The sequence below is a fragment of the Salvelinus alpinus genome, chromosome 4, assembly GCF_045679555.1.
Source record: "Salvelinus alpinus chromosome 4, SLU_Salpinus.1, whole genome shotgun sequence".
In the NCBI taxonomy this organism is placed as follows: domain Eukaryota; kingdom Metazoa; phylum Chordata; class Actinopteri; order Salmoniformes; family Salmonidae; genus Salvelinus; species Salvelinus alpinus.
Window position 1 is genome coordinate 47,709,429 of NC_092089.1, and position 26,302 is coordinate 47,735,730.

The window sequence follows — 26,302 nt, forward strand, 5'->3', positions numbered from 1 at the left end:
TTAGATAACATGGTAACATGCAGTATTAAAGCTGTCGGTATACATGACCTTGCTTCTGGTGACCTAGCTGTACAGGAAATAAAAAATAACCCACACACTGCTTGTTGTGCTCCAGAAACAACCTAAAATATGAGGTCTTCATCAAGTCTCGAGTCAGTTGCTGACCTCTGACCTTTTTAGATATGCATTCAGTGTTCCACCCTTTCTGACATGACATCTAAATATGACATTGACCCAGCACCCTGATTTACACTGCAATCTGTTCACTTTTTTCTTTCTAAGACCAAACATCCTGTTTCCAGACAAAGATAAACGTAGGCCTACCTGAGGAGGAGTGAGAGGGTAGACAGTTGACAGGATGGGGGGGAATGGCTGGATCTAGGACCCACAGTCGCTTTCGTGACAGAGCTTAAACAACGGTAAAAACAGACGTTGGGTCCTAGAACGTGGTCAGAGATGGGCTGTGGCCCAGGCAGACGGGGGCGTTGAGCTGAAGGAGAATGGCTGGGGAGGAAATAGGAGACATGCAGCGTAGTAATGAACCCAAGCAGTTAATGGAAGAACCATTTCCACAGCCCACCTCCACAGTCCACACATATACTATTGGCTGCCATTTGTTCTTTGTATTCTCCATCTGTATTTAGCTTTGTGTGTTTCTTTCTTTCAATACACCTACAGCTACCAGAGATATCTCTCTGTTTCACAGTGTGATTTGTCTGGGCTATTCACTTGTTTGTGTTCAGACAATATAGCAATTAGGCACCGCTGACAGTTCTCTGCTTTGGCACTCTCCACTACACTTACTGTGGGGTTAAGTGGGATGTGTTTAAGTGCACTTATACAGAGGGTCATCAGTGGCCTCTCAGGTTGACAGCTTTGACAAAAACCCACAATAATTGGTACAACCGAACCTTGAGGGCTTGGTAGCTGTAAATGGCACTGGATACAATGGCAAGAACTATTCTAAGACACAGCTGAAAAGGCAAAGGTTGAACCCAGCGCTCTATCTCAGCTTTATAGGGGCATTAGGGTCAACTCCTTTACAGGGGCTGTTTGGCCTGTATCAGGTTTCCTGTTGCCTTTAGCCTCTCTGTTCAGCTGCCATGATGGGCCCAAATAAAAAGGCCACCACAACAACTGCGTGGGTAAACTCTCCCACATGCAGATATGTATTTGTGTAAGGGGATACCCTCCGCTTTATGTCTGACCCCAATATATTGCAGCTGTGACCTCTGACCTCCTCTGTCTGTGTCTAGACCTGAGGTTCCATCCTCATTCGACCACAGGATATTGGGAATCTATCATGAAAAAAATAGACAAAGGTTTCTTTCAGCATGTCCAAAATAGTTTTACTCATAGCACAATTGACCATTATAGATGGCTGACTTAGCATAGCACAATGGCAACTGAATACAATGAATGCAGTTATGGTTTGTGCATGTTTCTCTTAGTTTCCTTGAGAACGCTGACCTGAAAGGAGGAAACAGTCTTGAAGATAACTCATCATACTATTCTATACAACGTAATGTCCAACAACTTCATTGTTGCTTGGGGATAAAGCTGACAAAAAACACTGAGATGTGACTAGATCCATTTCACAATGACCACAAAATATTGATGAGGGGCTACTCAGTTTACTATTGGGACAGTTGTTACAAAGACATAATTAAAGATGGAAATGTATTGTGCAGGACAGAACTTGCTGCTGACAGTCTGATTTGTCTGGGAGGTTTAGTCTGTAAAAGTATCTCCATGTAGCTATAGTAGACTGATTCAGAAAATGATAGCAAGTCAGGGTCTGGAAGAGGCATAATCTCTGCATGGCATGTCTCTAGAGGGTTTCTGATGAAGCATTCATTATAAACTGTTTGCTTACCAGGTAGGCTACACTGTGTCTTGCTGATGGAAATATGCCTCAGAATTTAACTGAAATAGTGAGAGAACTGCTGAAATAAACTCAGCAAAGAAACGCAAAGAAACGTCCTCTCATTGTCAACTGTGTTTATTTTCAGCAAACTTAACATGTGTAAATATTTGTATGAACATAACAAGATTCAACAACTGAGACATAAACTGAACAAGTTCCACAGACATTTGACTGACAAAAATGGAATAATGTGTCCCTGAACAAAGGGGGGGGTCAAATTCAAAAGTAACAGACAGTATCTGGTGTGGCCACCAGCTGCATTAAGTACTGCAGTGCATCTCCTCCTCGTGGACTGGACCAGATTTGCCAGTTCTTGCTGTGAAATGTTACCCCACTCTTCCACCAAGGCACCTGCAAGGTCCCGGACATTTCTGTGAGGAATGGCCCTAGCCCTCACCCTCCGATCCAACAGGTCCCAGATGTGCTCAATGGGATTGAGATCCGGGTTCTTCGCTGGTCATGGCAGAACACGGACATTCCTGTCTTGCAGGAAATCACGCACAGAACAAGCAGTATGGCTGGTGGCATTGTCATGCTGGAGGGTCATGTCAGGATGAGCGTTTTTGATCGCCTGCAATGACAACAAGCTCAGTCCGATGATGCTGTGACACACCGCCCCAGACCATGACGGACCCTTCACCTCCAAATCGATCCCGCTCCAGAGTACAGGCCTCGCTCGGTGTAACGATCATTCCTTTGACGATAAACACGAATCTGACCATCACCCCTGGTGAGACAAAAACGTGACTCGTCAGAGAAGAGCACATTTTGCCAGACCTGTCTGGTCCAGCGACGGTGGGTTTGTGCCCATAGGCGACGTTGTTGCCAGTGATGTCTGGTGAGGACCTGCTTTACAATATGCCTACAAGCCCTCAGTCCAGCCTCTCTCAGCCTATTGCGGACAGTCTGAGCACTGATGGAGGGATTGTGCGTTCCTGGTGTAACTCGGGCAGTTGTTGTTGCCATCATTTACCTGTCCCGCAGGTGTGATGTTTGGATGTACCGATCTTGTGCAGGTGTCGTTACACGTGATCTGCCACTGCGAGGATGATCAGCTGTCTGTCCTGTCTCCCTGTAGCGCTGTCTTAGGCGTCTCACAGTATGGACATTGCAATTTTTTGCCCTGGACACATCTGCAGTCCTCATGCCTCCTTGCAGCATGCCTAAGGGATGTTCACGCAGATGAGCAGGGACCCCAGGCATCTTTCTTTTGGTGTTTTTCAGAGTCAGTAGAAAGGCCTCTTTAGTGTCCTAAGTTTTCATAACTGTGACCTTAATTGCCTACCGTCTGTAAGCTGTTAGTGTCTTAACGACCGTTCCACAGGTGCATGTTCATTAATTGTTTATGGTTCATTGAACAAGCATAGGAAACAGGGTTTAAACCCTTTACAATGAAGATCTGTTAAGTTATTTGGATTTTTACAAATTATCTTTGACAGGGTCCTGAAAAAGGGACGTTTCCCTTTTTTTACATACATTACGTATAACAAGAGACATTCCCTCTCTACACCTATGCAGACTCCTCTTTCTCTCTCACACACACACTGTCGAGCCTCCTCAACTGATGTTATCAACACATACTACATACTTTTCACTTAGAGTATGTAGTGCCATCTAGTGGTTTCTTATTTTCCTCACCCCACCTGACAAGAGGTAAACTATTGGAGACCAAATTAATAATTCAGAAATAATTAGAAATTCCCTGTCAACCTGGACTCAAGGGTAGACGTAACATAGTAAAGGTAAATCAGGGACACTCCAATTAGTATGATATGTTAGGTTTTGTATTGGTATGTATTCATTTGTGGATGTCCATCATTCATTTTGTATGATATGTTACGAATTACAATTCGTGCAATATGTTACGAATTTGCAAATCATATGATACACTAGTGTCTTAGACTATTTTAGCCACACCCGTTGCTGACAGGTGTATAAAATTGAGCACACCGCCATGCAATCTCCATAGACAAACATTGGCAGTATAAACGCCTTACTGAAAAGCTCAGTGACTTTCAACGTTGCACCGTCATAGGATGCCACCTTTCCAACAAGTCAGTTCGTCAAATTTCTGCCCTGCTAGAGTTGCCCCGGTCAACTGTAAGTGCTGTTATTGTGAAGTGGAAACGTCTAGGAGCAACAACGGCTCAGCCGTTAAGTGCTAGGTCACACAAGCTCACAGAACGGGACTGCTGAAGCGAGTCGCTAAAAATCACTACCTCACTACCGAGTTCCAAACTTCCCCTGGAAGCAATGTCAGCACAATAACTGTTCATCGGGAGCTTCATGAAATGGGTTTCCATGGCCGAGCAGCCACACACAAGCCTAAGATCACCATGCGCAATGCCAATTATCGGCTGGAGTGGTGTAAAGCGAGCCGCATCGGACTCTGGAGCAGTGGAAACGTGTTCTGTGGAGTGATGATTCATGCTTCATCATCTTGGATTCCAACGAACTAATCTGGGTTCGGCGGATGCCAGGAGAACTCTACCTGCCCGAATGAATAGTGCCAACTGTAAAGTTTGGTGGAGGAGGAAAAACGGTCTGGGGCAGTTTTTCATTGTTTCGGGCTTGGCCCCTTAGTTCCAGTGAAGGGAAAACAGCCCTTTCCTGTTTCAGCATGACAATGCCCCTGTGCACAAAGCGAGGTCCATACAGAAATTGTTTGTTGAGATTGGTGTGGAAGAACTTGACTGGCCTGCACAGAGCCCTGACCTTAACCTCATTAAACTTACTTTGGGATGAATTGGAACAACGACTGTGAGCAAGGCCTAATCAATGCCCGACCTCACTTATGTTCCAACATCTAGTGGAAAGTCTTCCCAGAAGAGTGGAAGCTGTTATAGCAGTAAAGGGGGACCAACTCCATATTAATGCCCATGATTTTGGAATGAGATGTTCGACAAGCAGGTGTCAACATATTTTTGGTCATGTAGTGTATGTTGCAAATTCCAATTTGTTGTGGCTAACGTTAGCTAACGCTAATGTTAGCTAGTTGGCTAATGTTAGCTAGGCTAAAATGAAATCAAATCAAATTTTATTAGTCACAGGCGCCGAATACAACAGGTGTAGACTAGGGGTTAGGGTTAGATAACATGCTAAGTAGTTGCAAAGTAGCTAAAAAGTAGTAAGTCAAATCAAACTTTATTTGTCATATGCGCCGAGCCGAATACAACAGGTTTAAACGTTACCGTGAAATGCTTACTTACAAGCTCTTAACCAACAATGCAGTTCAAGAAAGTGTTAAGAAAATATTTACCAAATAAACTAAAGTAAAAAATTATAATAAGTAACACAAAACAACAATAACGAGGCTATATACAGGGTGTACCGGTACCGAGCCAATGTGCGGGGGTACAGGTTAGTCAAGGTAATTTGTAGGTAGGTAGGGATAAAGTGACTATGCGTAGATAATAAACAGCGAGTAGCAGCAGTGTAAAAACAAATTAATTTGAGGGGGGATCAATGTAAATAGTCCGGGTGGCTATTAGATTAATTGTGCAGCAAGCAGTCTTAGGGTTTGGGGTAGAAGCTGTTAAAGAGTATTTTGGTCCTAGACTTGGCGCTCCGGTACCACTTGCCGTGCGGTAGCAGAGAGAACAGTCTATGACTTTCCTCTGACTCCGCCTAGTATATAGGTCCTGGATGGCAGAAAGCTTGGCCCCAGTGATGTACTGGGCCTTACACACTACCCTCTGTAGCGCCTTACGGTCAGATGCCGAGGCTGTCTCCCTATAGGCTGTCTCATCGTTGTCGTTGATCAGGCCTACCACTGTTGTGTTGTCAGCAAACTAAATGATGGTGTTGGAGTCGAGTTTGGCCACTCAGTCGTGGGTGAACAGGGAGTACAGGAGGGAACTAAGAGCGCACCCCTGAGGAGTCCCAGTGTTGAGGATCAGCGTGGCAGACGTGTTGTTGCCTACCCTTACCACCTGGGGGTGGCCCGTCAGGAAGCCCAGGTTCCAGTTCCAGGAGGTGTTTAGTCCAAGGGTCCTTAGCTTAGTGATGAGCTTTGTGGGCACTATGGTCTTGAATGCTGAGCTGTAGTCAATGAACAGCATTCTCATATACAGTGGGGAGAACAAGTATTTGATACACTGCCGATTTTGCAGGTTTTCCTACTAACAAAGCATGTAGAGGTCTGTAATTTTTATCATAGGTACACTTCAACTGTGAGAGACGGAATCTAAAACAAAAATCCAGAAAATCACATTGTATGATTTTTAAGTAATTAATTAGCATTTTATTGCATGACATAAGTATTTGATCACCTACACCAACCAGTAAGAATTCCTGTTAGTTTTTCCTTAAGAAGCCCTCCTGTTCTCCACTCATTACCTGTATTAACTGCACCTGTTTGAACTCGTTACCTGTATAAAAGACACCTGTCCACACACTCAATCAAACAGACTCCAACCTCTCCACAATGGCCAAGACCAGAGAGCTGTGTAAGGACATCAGGGATAAAATTGTAGACCTGCACAAGGCTGGGATGGGCTACAGGACAATAGGCAAGCAGCTTGGTCTGTTGGCGCAATTATTAGAAAATGGAAGAAGTTCAAGATGACGGTCAATCACCCTCGGTCTGGGGCTCCATGCAAGATCTCACCTCGTGGGGCATCAATGATCATGAGGAAGGTGAGGGATCAGCCCAGAACTACACGGCAGGACCTGGTCAATGACCTGAAGAGAGCTGGGACCACATTCTCAAAGAAAACCATTAGTAACACACTACGCCGTCATGGATTAAAATCCTGCAGCGCACGCAAGGTCCCCCTGCTCAAGCCAGCGCATGTCCAGGCCTGTCTGAAGTTTTCCAATGACCATCTGGATGATCCAGAGGAGGAATGGGAGAAGGTCATGTGGTCTGATGAGACAAAAAAATAGATTTTTGGTCTAAACTCCTCACACCGTGTTTGGAGGAAGAAGAAGGATGAGTACAACCCCAAGAACACCATCCCAACCGTGAAGCATGGAGGTGGAAACATCATTCTTTGGGGATGCTTTTCTGCAAAGGGGACAGGACGACTGCACCGTATTGAGGGGAGGATGGATGGGGCCATGTATCACGAGATCTTGGCCAACAATCTCCTTCCCTCAGTAAGAGCATTGAAGATGGGTCGTGGCTGGGTCTTCCAGCATGACAACGACCCGAAAAACACAGCCAGGGCAACTAAGGAGTGGCTCCGTAAGAAGCATCTCAAGGTCCTGGAGTGGCCTAGCCAGTCTCCAGACCTGAACCCAATAGAAAATCTTTGGAGGGAGCTGAAAGTCCCTATTACCCAGCGACAGCCCCGAAGGATCTGGAGAAGGTCTGTATGGAGGAGTGGGCCAAAATGCAGTGTGTGCAAACCTGGTCAAGAACTACAGGAAACATATGATCTCTGTAATTGCAAACAAAGGTTTCTGTACCAAATATTAAGTTCTGCTTTTCTGATGTATCAAATACTTATGTCATGCAACAAAATACAAATTAATTACTTAAAAATCATACAATGTGATTTTCTGGATTCTTTTAGATTCCGTCTCTCACAGTTGAAGTGTACCTATGATAAAAATTACAGACCTCTACATGCTTTGTAAGTAGGAAAACCTGCAAAATCGGCAGTGTATCAAATACTTATTCTCCCCACTGTATGTGTTCCTTTTGTCCAGGTGGGAAAGGGCAGTGTGGAGTGTGATTGAGATTGCGTCATCTGTGGATCTGTTGGGGCGGTATGCGAATTGGAGTGGGTCTAGGTTATCCGGGATGATGCTGTTGATGTGAACCATGACCAACCTTTCAAAGCACTTCATGGCTACCGACATGAGTGCTACGGGGTGGTAATCATTTAGGCAGGTTACCTTTGCTTCCTGGGGCACAGGGACTATGGTGGTCTGCTTGAAACATGTAGGTATTACAGACTCTGTCAGGGAGAGGTTGAAAATATCAGTGAAGACACTTGCCTACCGGGAGCGTTATCACATAGTCGTCTGAAACAGCTGGTGCTCTCATGCATGATTCAGTGTTGCTTGCCTCGAAGCGAGCATAAAAGGCATTAAGCTCATCTGGTAGACTCGCATCAATGGGCAGCTCGTGGCTGGGTTTCCCTTTGTAGTCCGTGATAGTTTAAGCCCTGACACATCCGACGAGAGTCAGAGCCGGTGTAGTAGGATTCAATCTTAATCCTGTAAGTAATTAGCTAAAAATCTAAAGTTGTCCATGATGAGATTCGAATACGCAACCTTTGGTTTGCTAGACGTTCGTGTTATATGCCCACCCATCCACCCCGACTAAGTAGCCTTCTATCTTCTGTAACCATACCAAACATATCATATTAAATTGAGTGTCCCGGATTTACATGTACTATGTTACGTCTAGTACGAGATTAGACTGCCTCTGTCTACACATCCTGACTGTAAATTACCATATCATTTTCTATTCTGTTACTCATAACAATTCAGTGATCAAACACATTTGTGAACAGACAAACACTCTAGATTTAATCAAATATTCTAAGAAGCTACACTAAAGTTTACACATTCGAAAACTACCCTTCAGTATAGAAAGTCTACCAAGCACAGACCGCGTTTGTAACGGTTTTCTTCCAGGGGTGAAGGAGAGGACCAAAGTGCAGCGCGGCTAGTGTTAAACATGTTTCATAAAGAACAAGTGAAACACTACAAACAACAATACAAAATAACAAATGTGCAAAAACCGAGACAGACCTATCTGGTGCAGACAATCACAGAGACAGGAAACAAACACCCACAAAATCCCAACACAAAACAAGCCTCCTATATATGATTCTCAATCAGGGACAACGATTACCATCTGCCTCTGATTGAGAACCATATTAGGCTGGACATAGAAACAGACAAACTAGACACACAACATAGAATTCCCACCCAGCTCACGTCCTGACCAACACTAAACAAGCAAAACACATAATAACTCTGGTCAGGACGTTACAGTACCCCCCTCCTGAGGTGCGGACTCCGAACGCACCCCTACAACTCAAGAGGAGGGTCTGGGTGGGCATCTGTCCGCGGTGGCGGCTCCGGCGGTGGACGAGGACACCACTCCACCACTGTCTTTGTCCCCCTCCTTAGCGTCCTTTGAGTGGCGACCCTCGCCCACGACCTTGGCCTAAGAATCCTCCCCAAGGCCCCCACATGATTTTGGAGGTAGCTCAGGACAGAGAGGTAGCTCAGGACAGAGAGGTAGCTCAGGACAGAGAAGTAGCTCAGGACAGAGGGGCAACTCCGGACTAATGGCAGCTCCGGACTGAGTGGCAGCTCCGGACTGAGTGGCAGCTCCGGACTGAGTGGCAGCTCCGGACTGAGTGGCAGCTCCGGACTGAGTGGCAGCTCCGGACTGTAGGGCAGCTCATGACTGTAGGGCAGCTCATGACTGTAGGGCAGCTCATGACTGTAGGGCAGCTCATGACTGTAGGGCAGCTCATGACTGTAGGGCAGCTCATGACTGTAGGGCAGCTCATGACTGGTTGGCGGCTCCGGACGCTCATGGCTGGCTGACGGCTCCGGCAGATCCTGTCTGGTTGGCGGCTCCGGCAGATCCTGTCTGGTTGGCGGCTCCGGCAGATCCTGTCTGGTTGGCGGCTCCGGCAGATCCTGTCTGGTTGGCGGCTCTGGCAGATCCTGTCTGGTTGGCGGCCCTGGCAGATCCTGACTGACGAATGGCTCTAGCGGCTCGGGACAGACGGGCGGCTCTAACGGCTCGGGACAGACGGATGGCTCAGACGGCGCTGGGGAGACGGATGGCTCAGATGGCGCTGGGGAGACGGATGGCTCAGATGGCGCTGGGGAGACGGGTGGCTCAGATGGCGCTGGGGAGACGGATGGCTCTTGGCAGACGGCCAGCTCTGACGGCATTGGGCAGACGGACAGTTCAGGCGCCGCTGGGCAGACGGGCAGTTCAGGCGCCGCTGGGCAGACGGGCAGTTCAGGCGCCGCTGGGCAGACGGGCAGTTCAGGCACCGCTGGGCAGACGGCAGACTCTGGCCGGCTGAGACGCACTATAGGCCTGATGCGTGGTGCCGGAACTGGAGGTACCGGGCTGAGGGCACGCACCTCAGGGCGAGTGCGGGGAGCAGGAACAGGGCACACTGGACTCTCGAGGCGCACTATAGGCCTGGTGCGTGATACCGGAACTGGAGGTACCAGGCTGGAGACACGCACCATAGGGAGAGTGCGTGGAGGAGGAACAGGGCTCTGGAGATGCACTGGAAGCCTGGTGCGTGGTGTAGGCACTGGTGGTACTGGGCTGGGGCGGGAAGGTGGCGCCGGATATACCGGACCGTGAAGGAGGACACTCCAGCACCGAGCCTCTCCAACCTTACCAGGTTGAATGGTCCCCGTAGCCCTGCCAGTGCGGCGAGGTGGAATAGCCCGCACTGGGCTATGCAGGCGAACCGGGGACACCACCTGTAAGGCTGGTGCCATGTTCATGGCACCCGGCTCGATGCCCAACCTAGCCCTACCAGTGCGGCAAGGTGGAATAGCCCGCACTGGGCTAAGCACGCGTACTGGGGACACCGTGCGCTCCACCGCATAACACGGTGTCTGACCAGTACGACGCCCTCTCACTCCACGGTAAGCCCGGGGAGTTGGCTCAGGTATCCAACCCGGCTTCGCCACACCCCCCTTTAGCCCCCCCCCCCAATAAATTTTTGGGTGAGCCTCTCGGGCTTCCAGCCTCTCTTACGTGCTGCCTCCTCAATCCACCGCTCCTGGGCTGTGGCTGCCTCCTTCTCCTCCCAAGAGCGGCGATTCTCTCCAACCTTAGCCCAGGGTCCTTCTCCGTTGAATATTTGCTCCCAAGACCATTCCTCCTGGTACCGCTGCTTCTGTTGCTGCTGCCCATTTCCACGCTGCTTGGTCCGGGTTTGGTGGGTGTTTCTGTAACGGTTTTCTTCCAGGGGTGAAGGAGAGGACCAAAGTGCAGCCCGGCTAGTGTTAAACATGTTTCATAAAGAACAAGTGAAACACTACAAACAACAATACAAAATAACAAATGTGCAAAAACCGAGACAGACCTATCTGGTGCAGACAATCACAGAGACAGGAAACAAACACCCACAAAATCCCAACACAAAACAAGCCTCCTATATATGATTCTCAATCAGGGACAACGATTACCATCTGCCTCTGATTGAGAACCATATTAGGCTGGACATAGAAACAGACAAACTAGACACACAACATAGAATTCCCACCCAGCTCACGTCCTGACCAACACTAAACAAGCAAAACACATAATAACTCTGGTCAGGACGTTACAGCGTTATTTCATATGCCTCCAAATTACTTAGTCAGTCTTTACTAATCTGACAGGTACTTAAGTTTGAAGGTTGATATTGGCATTCAGAGGGCACATTGTTCCTCGGTTGCTAGGACGTTTCTCTTTTTTCTTTTAGCTGAGTCTCCTGCTGTTCTCAGACCTTTTGCATATTCTTTATGTAGTCTCCAGACCCTGGTCACTTAGCAACCACTTTTATTGTATTAACACTTTCTTCCTGTGTTGTCCCTTACTTCACATCAAACAGTGCAAGCTGAACTTGAAATTTGCAGTGATTTCTGAACATGTGTCTTCTGTAACAGATTGTGTCTTTGAAATTCAAGGTAAGAGTAAAATCATTTATCCCTGGTCAACGCCGTTTGATGTTTTTAAAAGAGGTAGAAGCAAAGTGTGTAATGTTAGACACTAGAGTTTTCTACTGCTGTATGGTTGAGAAGTTCAATAGTCCTTAATTATTTTCTTTACACCTGAACAGGTTACCGTTCATACAATTTCAGGACTGTGATATCACAATGACCTCTAACAGTTATTTGGATCCTTCGACATCAGTTTATTTGAATAAAAAGACAGTCTTTTCTGCCAGCCTGAACTTAGCCACCATAAGAAGCAAAGGTTTTATCCGTCCTCATTATTCACATCAGGTTGACCCATGGAACTTGAAGCCGCCTGATTTCTCTCCTAAACTCTACACATCTCTGAGTGTCCCTCGAAGGAAGAAGACAAAAAATACACATCAACCTTTACTGACACTTGCCTCCAGTGAGACAGCCTTCAGAGTGGACAGATTTACCCCAAACATTCTAATTCCTGAGATTGACCAGAATAAAAAAGCACTGTCAAAGTTCAGCACATCATACAGACCTCCTGGCTCTTTAGAATCCAAGCTGATGTTCGTTAAAACAGGGAAATACCCTCCTGTGGCCTACAAGAACCCTAAACCACATAACTTTAGACAGGTATGTTGCTGGACCATAACATAACACGTTCCTTACATGTTCTTTGTGATTTCCATGATTTGTACAAAATACTAGAACTAAATTCTTGCCGTGTATGATTATAACACAAGATGGCGACAAATATATTGAAAAACATTTCGCTCTGAAACATTTATTTCAGCTTGCTGATGACATGCCAAATATGGTTACTGCAGCTGAAAGGGATCCTGGTCAGTTGAACTTCAAATCTCAGCACCTGAGTATAAGTAAGTCAGCTTTCCTGAATATTGGTGCGGAGACACTGCTCTATTACTGCAATTAGACAATTTCCTAAGCAGAATTAATTTTGTGCTTACTCATGACATAAGCACAAAGTCATTTATCATTTGAAAGCTAAATCCATGGACTTTTATCAAAACTATGCCTACATTACACAGCAAACTCAGCAATATCCTGCCGACTGTGACACTGGTTTCCATTCTAATCCAGTTAGGGGGACCAGATCGGACACAGACATTTACTCAAGGGAACCTTTTGGGAAGATGGACACCTATAAGCCAACAGAGCCCAGATGGGAGGCCAGGCTCACACTCCCTAAATTGCCTTGGCCCCCAAAATCTGCCTCCTACACTGTGAGTGGGCTGGTTTATGCCCAGCCTGGCTATAGGCCCCACACCATTTTAATTCAATGCTTTCATGCTACTTTAGGCCACTTCAGTAGCGTGAGTATTGAATTGGTCAGTTACCAAGTTATTATGCTGTTTAACACAAAAGTGCTGAAACAAAACCATTTCCCCGCCCGCCACTGTTTTGGTAAAAAGCTTAGGGCTGGAGAAATGTAACCACTCAAATTCATAGGCAGAGATATTGATGCAAGGATTGACCCTCCATGATATTAAAATTATTGTTTTAACTACATGTTTTAAGGCTATACAGTGTAGGATCATCTTTCCGCCATTAAAAAGCCTAGAGCATAAGGCAAACCCATAATAAATATAGTATCTTATGCTTCAAGTGTCTACTGATATACATTTTCTAAAATATTTTCTTCTTCTCAGAGACACAGGCACAGACGCGGAGTGTACAGTGCTTTCATGGACAGAGTAGAGGAGAAGATCTCCAGCTCTTGGAAAACTGGCTGACACTTTGACCTCCTAAGTCGTCCATGGAGTCCGCAGTGATACGTGCATCGGCTCCCCTAAAATTTCCAGTGTGTTAAACCAGACAATATGTTCTAATCTGGGTGTGTGAAAGGCATGGCTGAAATATTTGCATTCACAGAAAGGAATCTTGCAGGCTATAGCCTAATAAAAATACTTAGAGGTATCGTGAAAATACAATAATTGTAGGCTAGACTAGATAGTTCATTGCAAACAATTGCCCATGCCATGACACTTTTTGAAAGATGTCCGTTTTTTTTATTTATCTAGGCCTAATAGGCTATTGTGTGTGTATAAATCTATTCTCTCAGACAATAGGCAACAAAAATAATCCCAGTAACTGGAAAATGTAAACAAAGTGTGTCATTACAATGCCATTGAAACTAATTTCTAAAATGTAGGCCTATATGCAATTAAAGTTCACAATTGGAGAGCAGCTAATCTCGGTTAATCCAGAACAAAAGTCTTGAGTAATTGGTCAGATGCTCGATTAAATTCTGGGTCCATACATGAGGGAGGGAGAAGGGAACAAACAGCTCCACCCGTTCTCATTGCTAGTTAGGGGCACGTCTATGGGCCAAATGTTTCCTCCCCTTTCCGAAATTCTAAAGCACCGGAACTAATGCTGTTCGTTATCTCACACTTCCCGTTGTACCATGACAAATGAGTGTACCATTTATGTTAACGTAGTCTGTCCACAAGAGATTAAAGAGCAGCCAAACTAATTTTGGAACCCGGAACCAAATTATTGCAAATGTTTGTTCATGTTACTAGCAATTACAAGCACATTCCTATTGCTAAACATGCCCTACATTTGTTGGCTATATAAAAGTTCACATTCGAGAAAAAAGTTATGTATATTTAGAAGTTGTAGCCTACACATTGTATTCCTGACCTGGGGGGTATACTACAAAGCAGCATCAATGATTTAGCCAGCTAACTTTTATAAGAAACCAGAAATAACTTGGTTTTATGGTTAATAAAATCAAATAAATTTTTGTTAAACCAATTAGACCATGCCCATGTCAAGCTTATCTTTCTACAAAATAAAAAATTATCAGAATATTTAGACAAGTTAGCTGGCTAAATCCATAATCCTGTTTTGTAGTATACCCACAGAGTTTCTAAACCTTGTTATAAACTGGGTGGTTCAAACACTGAATGCCGATTGGCTGAAAGCCATGGTATATCAGACAGTATACCATGGGTATGACAAAAAAAAACGTTTTACTGTTGTAATTACGTTGGTAAACAGTTTGTAAAAGCAATAAGGCACCTTGTGGTATATGGCCAACATACCACGGCTAATGTCTGACTCCAGGCACTCCGCAGGTAGCCTAGCGGTTAACAGAGTCGGGCCAGTAAACGAAAGGTCGCTGGTTTGAATCCCCAAGCTGACTGGGTAAAAAAATAAAAATGTGCCCTTGAGCTAAGCACTAAACCCTAATTGCTCCTGTAGGTCACTCTGGATAAGAGTGTCTACTAAAATGTAAAAATGTAAGACGTTGTGCTTAAGAATAACCCTTAGCTGTGGTATATTGGCCATATACCCTCTGCAGCAGACCATGGATCAGGGACATGTTGAAAATGTCAGTGAAGACACCTGCCAGTTGGTCAGCACATGCCCGGAGCACACGCCCTGATAATCCGTCTGGCCCCGCAGCCTTGTGTATGTTGACTTGTTTAAAGGTCTTACTCACGTCGGCTACGGAGAGCGTGATCACACAGTCGTCCGGAACAGCTGATGCTCTCATGCATGCCTCAGTGTTGCTTGCCTCGAAGCGAGCATAGAAGTGATTTAGCTCGTCTGGTAGGCTCGTGTCACTGGGTAGCTCGCGGCTGCCTTTGTAGTCTGTAATAGTTTGCAAGCCCTGCCACATCCGACAAGCGTCGGAGCCGGTGTAGTATGATTCAATCTTAGCCCTGTATTGACGCTTTGCCTGTTTGATGGTTCGTAGCAGGGCATAGCGGGATTTCTTGTAAGCTTCCAGGTTAGAGTCCCGCACCTTGAAAGCCACAGCTCTACCCTTTAGCTCAGTGCGAATGTTGCCTGTAATCCATGGCTTCTGGTTGGGGTATGTACGTACAGTCACTGTGGGGACGACGTCCTCAATGCACTTATTGATAAAGCCAGTGACTGATGTGGTGTATTCTTCAATGTCATCGGAAGAATCCCGGAACATGTTCCAGTCTGTGATATCAAAGCAGTCCTGTAGTTTAGCATCTGCTTCATCTTAACATTTATTTTATAGACCGAGTCACTGGTGCTTCCTGCTTTAATTTTAGCTTGTAAGCAGGAATCAGGAGGATAGAGTTGTGGTCGGATTTACCAAAGGGAGTGCGAGGGAGAGCTTTGTACGCGTCTCTGTGTGTGGAGTACAGGTGATCTAGAATTTTTTTCCCTCTGGTTGCACATTTAACATGTTGATAGAGATTTGGTAGAACTGACTTAAGTTTCCCTGCATTAAAGTCTCCGGCCACTAGGAGCGCCGCCTCTGGGTGAGTGGTTTCCTGTTTGCATATTTCCTTATACATCTGACTGAGTGCGGTCTTAGTGCCAGCTTCCGTCTGTGGTGGTAAATAAACAGCCACGAAAAGTATAGTTGAGAACTCTCTAGGCAAGTAGTGTGGCCTGCAGTTTATCACAATATACTCTACTTCAGGCGAGCAAAATCTAGAGACATCCTTAGATTTCGTGCTCCAGCTGTTGTTTACAAATATGCACAGACCGCTCCCCCTTGTCTTACCGGAGTGTGCTGTTCTGATCCCGCTAGCTGAATATCCATGTCGTCATTCAGCCACGATTCCGTGAAGCATAGGATATTACAGTTTTTGATGTCCCGTTGGTAGGATATTCGTGATCGTAGCTCGTCTAGTTTATTGTCCAGTGATTGCACATTGGCGAGTAATATTGACGGTAATGGCAGCTTCCCTAGTTGCCTTCTGCGGGTCCGGACGAGGCATCCGGCTCTTCGTCCTCTGCGTTGCTTACTTTTGCGAATAATTGGGATGTCTGCCCTGTGGGGTGTTTGGAGAATATCGTGTGAGTTCTGCTTGTTGTTGTTGTTAAAGAAATCTTTGTCTAATCCGAGATGAGTGATCGCTGTCCTGATATCCAGAAGCTCTTTTCTTCCGTAAGATATGGTTGCAGAAACATTATGTACAAAATAATTTACAAATATCGAAGAAAAAAAAACACATAATAGCACAATTGGTTAGGAGACCGTAAAACGGCGGCCATCTCCTCCGGCGCCATTCTCAGTTTAACATGTCCATGATTGAGTCTGTAATACCAACATGCTTCAAGCAGACCACCATAGTCCCTGTGCCCAAGAACACAAAGGCAACCTGCCTAAATGACTACAGACCCGTAGCCATGAAGTGCTTTGAAAGGCTGGTAATGGCTCACATCAACACCATTATCCCAGAAACCCTAGACCCACTCCAATTTGCATACCTCCCAAACAGCCCAAACAGATCCACAGATGATGCAATCTCTATTGCACTCCACACTGCCCTTTCCCACCTGGACAAAAGGAACACCTATATGAGAATGCTGTTCATTGACTACAGCTCAGCGTTCAACACCATAGTACCCTCAAAGCTCATCACCAAGCTAAGGAACCTGGGACTAAACACCTCCCTCTGCAACTGGATCCTGGACTTCCTGACAGGCCGCCCCCAGGTGGTGAGGGTAGGTAGCAACACATCTGCCACGCTGATCCTCAACACTGGAGCTCCCCAGGGGTGCGTGCTCAGTCCCCTCCTGTACTCCCTGTTCACCCACGACTGCATGGCCAGGTACGACTCCAACACCATCATTAAGTTTGCTGACGACACAACAGTGGTAGGCCTGATCACCGACAGCGATGAGACAGCCTATAGGGAGGAGGTCAGAGACCTGGCCGAGTGGTGCCAGAATAACAACCTATCCCTCAACGTAACCAAGACTAAGGAGATGATAGTGGACTACAGGAAAACGAGCACCGAGCACGTCCCCATTCTCATCGACGGGGCTGTAGTGGAGCAGGTTGAGAGCTTCAAATTCCTTGGTGTCCACATCAACAACAAACTAGATTGGTCCAAACACACCAAGACAGTCGTGAAGAGGACACGACAAAGCCTATTCCCCCTCAGGAGACTGAAAAGATTTGGCATGGGTCCTGAGATCCTCAAAAGGTTCTACAGCTGCAACATCGAGAGCATCCTGACCGGTTGCATCACTGCCTGGTACGGCAATTGCTCGGCCTCCGACCGCAAGGCACTTCAGAGGGTAGTGTGTACGGCCCAGTACATTACTGGGGCAAAGCTGCCTGCCATCCAGGACCTCTACACCAGGCGGTGTCAGAGGAAGGCCCTAAAAATTGTCAAAGACCCCAGCCACAGACTGTTCTCTCTACTACCGCATGGCAAGTGGTACCGGAGTGCCATGTCTAGGACAAAAAGGCTTCTCAACAGTTTTTACCCCCAAGCCATAAGACTCCTGAACAGGTAACCAAATGGTTACCCGGACTATTTGCATTGTGTGCCCTCCCCCAACCCCTCTTTTACGCTGCTGCTACTCTCTGTTTAGCTTATATGCATAGTCACTTTAACTATACATTAATGTACATACTACCTAAATTGGCACGACCAACCAGTGCTCCCGCACATTGTCTAACCGGGCTATATACATTGTGTCCCACCACCCGCCAACCCCTCTTTTTACACTTCTGCTACTCTCTGTTCATCATATATGCAGTCACTTTAACGATACCTACATGTACATACTACCTCAATAAGCCTGACTAACAGGTGTCTGTATAAAGCCTTGCTACTCTTTTTTCAAATGTCTTTTTACTGTTGTTTTATTTCTTTACTAACCTACACACACACACCATTTTTTCCCTACCATTGCTTAGAGCCTGTAAGTAAGCATTTCACTGTAAGGTGAAATACACCTGTTGTATTCGGCACACGTGACAAATAAACTTTGATTTGGATATACTGACAAGATACATGTCCCTCTGCCCTAACAAAACCGTTGTCCACAAAGCGGCCTGGAGGGCGGTCTCGCTCCGCCTATCCTTTCTTTGAATTGGTGAATACATCACATTATTGTAATCCTTTTTTAAATATTTGATTAGGGTCGTTGACGTCAACCGCCTGTATTCAATCTCGAGACAACTCCAATATGAAGTGTTTGTTTTTTTCAAAGTTGCCGGGATGTCACGTGTCCTACTTATAACAAAACACTCGTAACAACTTAAGCATTGCAAAACTTCTATTCGATCAAATAAACCTCGTGTTGCAAATAAGCCATTCAACGCCACCTGATGTAGGGAGGCAGATCTTCCGCCGAGTCGGACCTCTCTGTCTGTACTCGCCAATTTCGATTGTTTGTAAACTGGTTCGACCTGGATGGCGCGCTTTGGTCACGTCCACATTTTATCCAACAGGTGCTTGCGTTTAGTAATTACAATGTTCTTTGTTGATGGGTGTTTGCCTAATATCTTTCTTCGTTGAATATTTATGTGACATTATGTCCTGATGTGTTGAAATGTATTATGTATTTGCTAGTGATATTGAAACTAGTGAAGTATTGAGTGAGATCTTTATTTAAACTGAGGAAATACCTGTTTATGTTCATTTTGGATTATCCCAGTGTTAAGGGTTGGGTATTTTTTTTTTTTTTTACCTTATTAGCCTCAGGTGGCTCATTTTAGGGAAAATTTAGGCTGGAGTGTCATGTTGTCCCAGCTGTGGCTCTGCTAAACTCAGCTGTGTGAAGAATTGTCGGCACTCTGCCTAAAAGGAAGCTAACCTTCTGCACCTGTAAATAAATTCCATAATTATGCACATTTTGCACTTGATTCCGTCTGACTCCTTCGCAACCCCCTGACGGATAGTGCTATCCGGGATCCCTGGGACGTCCCTAACTAACCCATACCTTCATTATTTTAAATGTAAACTTCAATGAGGCGCTATTTATAAAAACATAGGCTAACGTATTTCTTTTTAATTATATATAATTAACATTATTTAATAGATACCGCAGGATTATAATTTATACAAGTAATCCTGTGATTATTCTCATTATAATTCAGTATGCGTGGGATACATTTTGTACTATTGACCAATCAGTTTAAAAGTAAACAGATAAGGACTCATCATGGGGCGGCGCTGTTTAGTGTGTATCAAAACCCAAACCAAGGCACATGCGACACACGAACAGAGCAACAACAACAAAAAACGGTAAATTAGACATTTTTTATAGTTCAATAAGTTGTTCATTTTAATTAATTCGTATCACAAACTATTTAGTGACTTTTCTTTTACTTTTTGTTTCTTTTACTTCGACTTTTACGAATATAGTCTACAGAATGTTTGGCTAGCAAAGTTATGTTAATAACCATTCGTAAATATTATGTTTAGACTTTGACCTAGCCTACTATCAGATTTTAGACATTGTTCATATTGCATAGTATTGCGTAATGATAGTATAATAAATCTATTGGCTGGAATAATGACGTTACAGCAACAGGTGATGGGCGTGGTCTGAATGGATACATTATTGATGGACTTCCCCTTAAACCAATCGTTTGCTAGAACATGAACAGGGTTTTCCACAAATTGCACTGCAGTATTATTCTATGGGAATGAAACCGTCTAGTAAAATAATAGGACGCTGCTGACCGCGCGACAGTCATCATTATTGTGAACATTGGATAACATGTTACTGGACCTCGTGAACACAGTTCCGCATATTCAGAGTGAATAGATGTAAGTGATGCCCTGCACGAAAATGTCTGGCTGGACGGAACGGTTGTAGGCTATTATAAAGATTTATGCAGCAATTTGAGAGCCTGGTATCAGGTCAAGTGGCGTTACTGGCTGTCAGCATCTGCATGCCTATCGACCTTATATTAAATACGCGCCTATCCTTGGCAATAGGCTTGTGCATTGCTGCCGCCTAAAATTCAAGTGTGTAGTGGACCTTGACAAAGTCCGGTATTTCTGCATTGTATTTTCATTTGAGCCTTTAAAATTGAGGGTGTCTAATGAATGTCATATGCATTTGGCAGTACCCAGGTCAAATGCTGCCCTCAATAAGTGAATAACACATGGATAACTGATTTGATCACCTTCATATAGTCTATAGGTATTCTGTGTCGATTTAAATTTGTGGTAGACTTATATTTGTGTCCTATTTTTGCTTGGCTGAAGTAAAATTTGTTTTGTTTTTAGGTCACTTTTGTCTTCTAATTGGAATATAATCAGTGCCAATCATCGTTGGAGAAGTAGACCAAACCTTTTATTCCACCTGTTGTTCCCCACATGAGAAAAGATGGGGAATAGATTATCAGAACAACAGACCTTCCTCTTAAGAATCCCCTTTTTTCAGTCATTCCATATCGCCATTTTGGGACTGGACTCTGCAGGTAAAACAACTGTCCTGTACAGGTTGCAGTTCAATGAGTTTGTCAACACAGTGCCCACCAAAGGCTTCAACGCAGAAAAGGTCAATGTGTCTTTGGGCGGCCACAGGACGGTGACCTTCCATTTCTGGGACGTGGGTGGACAAGAGAAGTTGCGTCCATTGTGGAAGTCATACACACGCTGTACCGATGGAATTGTATTCGTGGTGGACTCTGTAGATGCCGAACGCATGGAGGAGGCTAAAACGGAGCTCCATAAGATCGCCAAGACCGGAGACAACCAGGGAGTGCCACTGCTGGTGGTGGCTAACAAACAAGACCTGAGGCACTCTCTGAGCCTGGCGGAGATTGAAAAGGCGCTAGCGTTGAAGGAACTGGGCCCTGGCACGCCTTGGCACCTGCAGCCCACCTGTGCCATCATAGGAGACGGACTGAAAGATGGCATGGAGAGACTCCATGATATGATCCTTAAACGGAGAAAGATGCTCCGCCAACAGAAGAAAAAGAGATGATCAAGGAGTGAACTGAATCTCTTGTTTTAAATGAAGGACAAAAGGAGATGTTCTCGCACCTGGGTGGATATAGGAATTCTCCCATAGGCTCGGCACACTGAGTTTTATCAGTCAATGTTAAACTAGGTTCTCGTGTCTCAGACAGCAGTCTCTTGCTTCATCTTCAGTATTTGTTGCTTTTTAGTGGTTGAGAAAGCACTGTGAAGGTAAACGATTTGGTGTTAATGATTTTATATAGGAATTTGTAAGTTGTCGTTACAAAGAATGGTTTTGATCCTTGGTATTAGACCATTAGTAATGGCCATTAGTAATGGCCATTAATTACCATTAGTAAAGGTTAGTGGGAGGACAACAAACGTGGTCTTCCTCAAAGGGAACTTTTGAACCTTGTAAAGAGTGCCTAAGCTACTTTTAAATGTTGTACCTTTTTGTATATTTTTTTACATGTTTCTTTCCTTCTCAAAAGGAAGGTACAGTCTTGTGCTTTTTGTCTGTCTAGTGTACCTCTACTGTCTGTTTGTTAATGCACTTTAGATTACCTTTTTTGATGATGGCGTTTACAGCCTTGAGGTTTCCCAATAGAGCTTATTACACAAAGAGTTTAGTTGCTTCAAAAGAAGCAAACTGTACTGGGTCCCTATTGGCCACATGGACAATAGATGGGATATGTTTCATGTTTTCATCTATAATAAAAACCTCTTTGCCGCACTGCTTTTGTTTTGTATGAAGGATATTTCTATTTTGATTATTTGTCATCATATTTTCAGAGAAGTTCTGCAGATCTGATAAACCTGATGAGATGTGTAAAATGTATGTCCTCTGATTCTCATATTTGAAAGAAACTGAAGTAAATCAAAAATTAATCTTGGTTGCTCATGCTCACACTTTGTACTGATGGATAATGAATCTCCTCCCTTTTTTTTCTCTTTCTGAAAGTAAACAAGACGGATATGACTGAGGTGATGGTGGTTGAGTGTTTACTTGCAGTGTGATTATAGGGCCTGGAGTCCTTTTTATGTTTTCTGGAGCCGAGAGGCTCAGCAATGCAGTCAGGGCAGTCTACTCTGCATGCCAAGCCAGATGCCATACCCAGTACAACAGGCTGGGGCAGGAGGAGACTGGAGGCTTGGGAGGCAGAGCATTTTTGTGATGGGGAGAGGCTGTTGTCACATAGCTCAGTGAAGTGATGCCTTTTGCTCACCCATCCCTTTAGAACAATTGTAACCTTGTACTGTAGAGCAACAGGGGGAGGGAGCAGCAGTTGACCTACTAAATATAGTACTACATTTGCATATGTTGTCCCTGTTATTCTGTTCTTTACAATGCTCCACTTGAAGTGCAGAATTTGCTCTTTGTTCTCATGATGTATTTTACAAAATTATTAGACCTGTTTGTAATGGTCCTGTATGTTATAGATGCCATTTCACTGTCCTTTCTTTCCTGACTTCAAATTATATTAGTACTGTTAAACCTACACCACATTTGACAATGTCTGTCTTTTGATTGATATGCATCAGGTTTTAAAGAAAGGCAGACAGTACGGCCTCAGGTCCAAGATTAATCTTGAGGGTGTCACTCCTTATCTGTGTTGCGCAACTCTTCCCAGCTTGTTTTCCAAGGAAGGAAACCCTATTGGATGGCAGCAACATATTCCTGCTATTCCCATGTCCTGCTCTCCATTCTAGGAAATGGAGGTAATGGGAGTGAGTGTGAGTCTGATCATGGGACTAGTTTTGGGGTCAGATCCTGATACAGGCCTGGTGGTAGGGTCTCTTCCGTTGATCCGCTGATGTAATAACTAGGGATTAGGATTGGACATGGCTTTGGAGATCCTGAAGCTGGTTTCCTTTCTCACACTTTGCTTTTGCTAACTCAATTATAAACTAACATGGGAAAGTACTATTCATGCCCTGTAATGGCCCGTCGTCACATGATGTCCCTATGCCCAACTAGTTTCCTGGACATCTACTAGGTGGTGGGTTTTATTTGACCGCTTGGCCCTGGCTAAGGTCAACTCTGTGACGATAGTAAGTCCCTCTCCTCAGTAACAGGATCACTGTATTAAAGGCATTGTCTCACGTCTGCACTGGCAACTGCGTGTCGCTTTAGGAAGACATTTGTAGGAAAGGAGAAAACCACTCCTCATTCCACTACTCTACTAGCTAACCTTGAGATTAGGAATGTCGTGCATCAACTCACTTTCTCAAAGTGCAAGAAAATGTACATCAAGTCTGTCTTCTGGAGTACGTCGGAATCAAATATTTTTGTGGAAATATTTTCTCTACCTGTGTAGTAAAAATATATTTTCTCTAACTGTATACATTTTCAAGCTGTGTACACTGTACTCAAGGGAAGTAGCAATAATGCATACTCCTCTGCTGCTCATTATGCAGGGTTATCATATCAGGATTCATCTTTATTTTTCCTGTCTGAGCGAGTGGCCTATTTACATGTGAATTCTTCCTTCGTCCTAGCAGCCTCTGAAAATAGGGTGAACGGGGCCACCTGCAAGGGGAGGGAAAGAAAGACCGAGAGCTCTAGAGAAGCTTGCTCTTGCTCTTATTTGGTGTAAGGTTGCTCTCTTTACATTAATCCTCAGAACATGAAAAGAGAGACTGAGAAAAAGTGAACAGGACCAGATGGGTGTATAACAGGGTTTTACCAAACTTAGCCCGCGGGTGATTTTATTTGGCCCCCCAAGTTTTTTTGAGCAAAAAAACCCACCAGCAAATCAGCCCCAAGTGATTTTAATTTGGAAATCTGTTCCAAAGTGTTCCCACGCATAATAGATATATGTGATCGTATACAAATCTAAGCAAGGTTTGAAATTGTTATGTTTTAGTCAAAAATATCAGTTTGGGCTTCAAATTTGCAGTCTTCAAATTATTTGTCATTATGTTCTGGCCTCCTGACTATCCGCTCAAGAAAAAAATCAGCCTGAGGCTTAATGTAGTTTATGATCGCTGGCATATAATCTTTCATTGGTCCCATAGATTCATTCATTATCCATTCATTAGGGATTATAACTTTCTGTATCATTGTTCTTATTATGAATATGTTCCTAGAAATTATCCATTGAATATTCTGGGTCTTGGAAGTCATGGGAAGTAAGACCAATAACCATTGTGTTGTCCTTGCTGTTGTTGCTTGTGGTGATTTATTTTGATAAAATATTGCTCAGTTGGTTTGGATATCGTGCTGGCAACGCCAACTCTATGAGTTAGTTCATTAGCTACTCACTGAATGTGATTTTATTATTCCTATCTGGGCTGTTTTACTATGCATAGAAGTCAGTGCTGCCTGCATGTTCATGTATTGGCATCCCCTGCCTTACCCTGTGTGGAAGGCTCTGTGAAAGGCTCATTGTCAAGGTGATGATTGCTTTGTTAACTCTGTCTGTGACTGAGAGGGCTTGAATGTTGGCAGCTGTGATCTGTATGGGGGACCTGTCTATGTGAGAGAGGGGGACAGAGAGAGAGATAATGTGTAGATGACTTTGTCATTCTCTCTGCCATTCAGCCATACACACACACACATATATATATAGTGTGTATAAAAAAACTCCCGCCAGTCTAGTCATTGTGAAGCACAAGCCTGTGAAATCTGGCTTTCGTCTCGTTTGTGCAGGATTAGGACAGGGGCAGACTGAGGTCCCCATAGCTTTGTAGTGGCTCCATTGTCTGGTGGCAAACGTCAGGGAAAGTTGTGACCTGTAAAGCAAGGGTTCAACTCAAAGGACTGATTCTTTTGGTGAGGGGATACGGGGGAAAAAAATCTATTTTGATGGAGGCAGCTCAAATCTAAATAGGCTAGGTGTGAAGTATTTTGTTCACTTGTTTACTTTGAACTATGTTTCTGAAAAATGACACATACTGTACAGTTGAAGTCAGAAGTTTACATACACTTAGGTTGGCGTCATTAAAACTTGTTTTTCAACTCCTCCACACATTTCTTGTTAACAAACTATAGTTTTGGCAAGTCGGTTAGGACATCTACTTTATGCATGACTCAAGTAATTTTTCCAACACTTGTTTACAGACAGATTATTTCACTTATAATTCACTGTATCACAATTACAGTGTGCCAGAAGTTTACATACACTAAGTTGACTGTGCCTTTTTAAACAGACTTGTAGACCTCCACAAGTCTGGTTCATCCTTAGGAGCAATTTCCAAACGCCTGAAGGTACCACGTTCATCTGTACAAACATTAGTATGCAAGTATAGACACCATGGGACCACGCAGCCATCATACTGCTCAGGAAGGAGATGCGTTCTGTCTCCTAGAAATGAACAAACTTTGGTGCAAAAAGTGCAAATCAATCCCAGAACAACAGCACAGTAAAACGACCTTGTGAAGATGCTGGAGGAAACAGGTACAAAAGTATCTATATCCACAGTAAAACGAGTCCTATATCGACATAACCTGAAAGGCCGCTTGGCAAGGAAGAAGCCACTGCTCCAAAACATCCATATAAAAGCCAGACTGCAGTTTGCAACTGCACATGGGGACAAAGATCGTACTTTTTGGAGAAATGTCCTCTGGTCTGATGAAACAAAAATAGAACTGTTTGGCCATAATGACCATTGTTATGTTTGGAGTAAAAAGGAGGAGGCTTGCAAGCTGAAGAACCTCATCCCAACCGTGAAGCACAGGGGTGGCAGCATCATGTTGTGGGGGTGCTTTGCTGCAGGAGGGACTGGTGCATGTCACAAAATAGATGGCATCATGAGAAAAATTATGTGGATATATTGAAGCAACATCTCCAGACATCAGTCAGGAAGTTAAGGCTTGGTTGCAAATGGGTCTTCCAAATGGACAATGATCCCAAGCATACTTCCAAAGTTGTGGCAAAATGGCATAAGGACAACAAAGTCAAGTGATTGGAGTGGCCATCACAAAGCCCTGACCTCAATCCCATAGAAACATTTGTGGCCAAAACTGAAAAAGCGTGTGCGAGCAAGGAGGCCTACAAACCTGACTCAGTTACACCAGCTCTGTCAGGAGGACTGGGCCAAAATTCACCCAACTTATTGTGGGAAGCTTGTG

At 44.5% G+C, this 26,302-nt stretch overlaps 2 protein-coding genes and 1 long non-coding RNA gene across 5 annotated transcripts; 2 read left to right on the forward strand and 1 right to left on the reverse strand.

Moving 5' to 3' along the window:
• Positions 1-332: 332 nt before the first annotated feature.
• On the reverse strand, positions 333-18,741 carry LOC139573782 (uncharacterized). Its single transcript, XR_011674654.1, has 3 exons — positions 18,636-18,741; positions 1,209-1,298; positions 333-504 (listed from the first exon to the last, which is right to left on the reverse strand). It is a non-coding gene; the product is annotated as an uncharacterized lncRNA (long non-coding RNA).
• Positions 11,721-13,760, forward strand: c4h7orf78 (chromosome 4 C7orf78 homolog). Its single transcript, XM_071395224.1, has 4 exons — positions 11,721-12,184; positions 12,345-12,429; positions 12,653-12,795; positions 13,222-13,760. The coding sequence occupies exons 1-4, from the start codon at positions 11,741-11,743 to the stop codon at positions 13,303-13,305; spliced, it is 756 nt and encodes a 251-aa protein (XP_071251325.1). The 5' UTR covers positions 11,721-11,740; the 3' UTR covers positions 13,306-13,760.
• arl4aa (ADP-ribosylation factor-like 4aa) lies at positions 18,634-21,961 on the forward strand. 3 transcript variants are annotated; one of them, XM_071397634.1, is made up of 2 exons: positions 18,634-18,761; positions 20,551-21,961. In XM_071397634.1, the coding sequence occupies exon 2, from the start codon at positions 20,651-20,653 to the stop codon at positions 21,251-21,253; it is 603 nt and encodes a 200-aa protein (XP_071253735.1). In that variant the 5' UTR covers positions 18,634-18,761; positions 20,551-20,650; the 3' UTR covers positions 21,254-21,961. The 3 variants fall into 3 exon arrangements, with proteins under 3 accessions (XP_071253735.1, XP_071253733.1, XP_071253734.1); XM_071397632.1 differs by lacking the exon at positions 18,634-18,761 and adding an exon at positions 19,462-19,557; XM_071397633.1 differs by lacking the exon at positions 18,634-18,761 and adding an exon at positions 19,591-20,085.
• Positions 21,962-26,302: the final 4,341 nt, after the last annotated feature.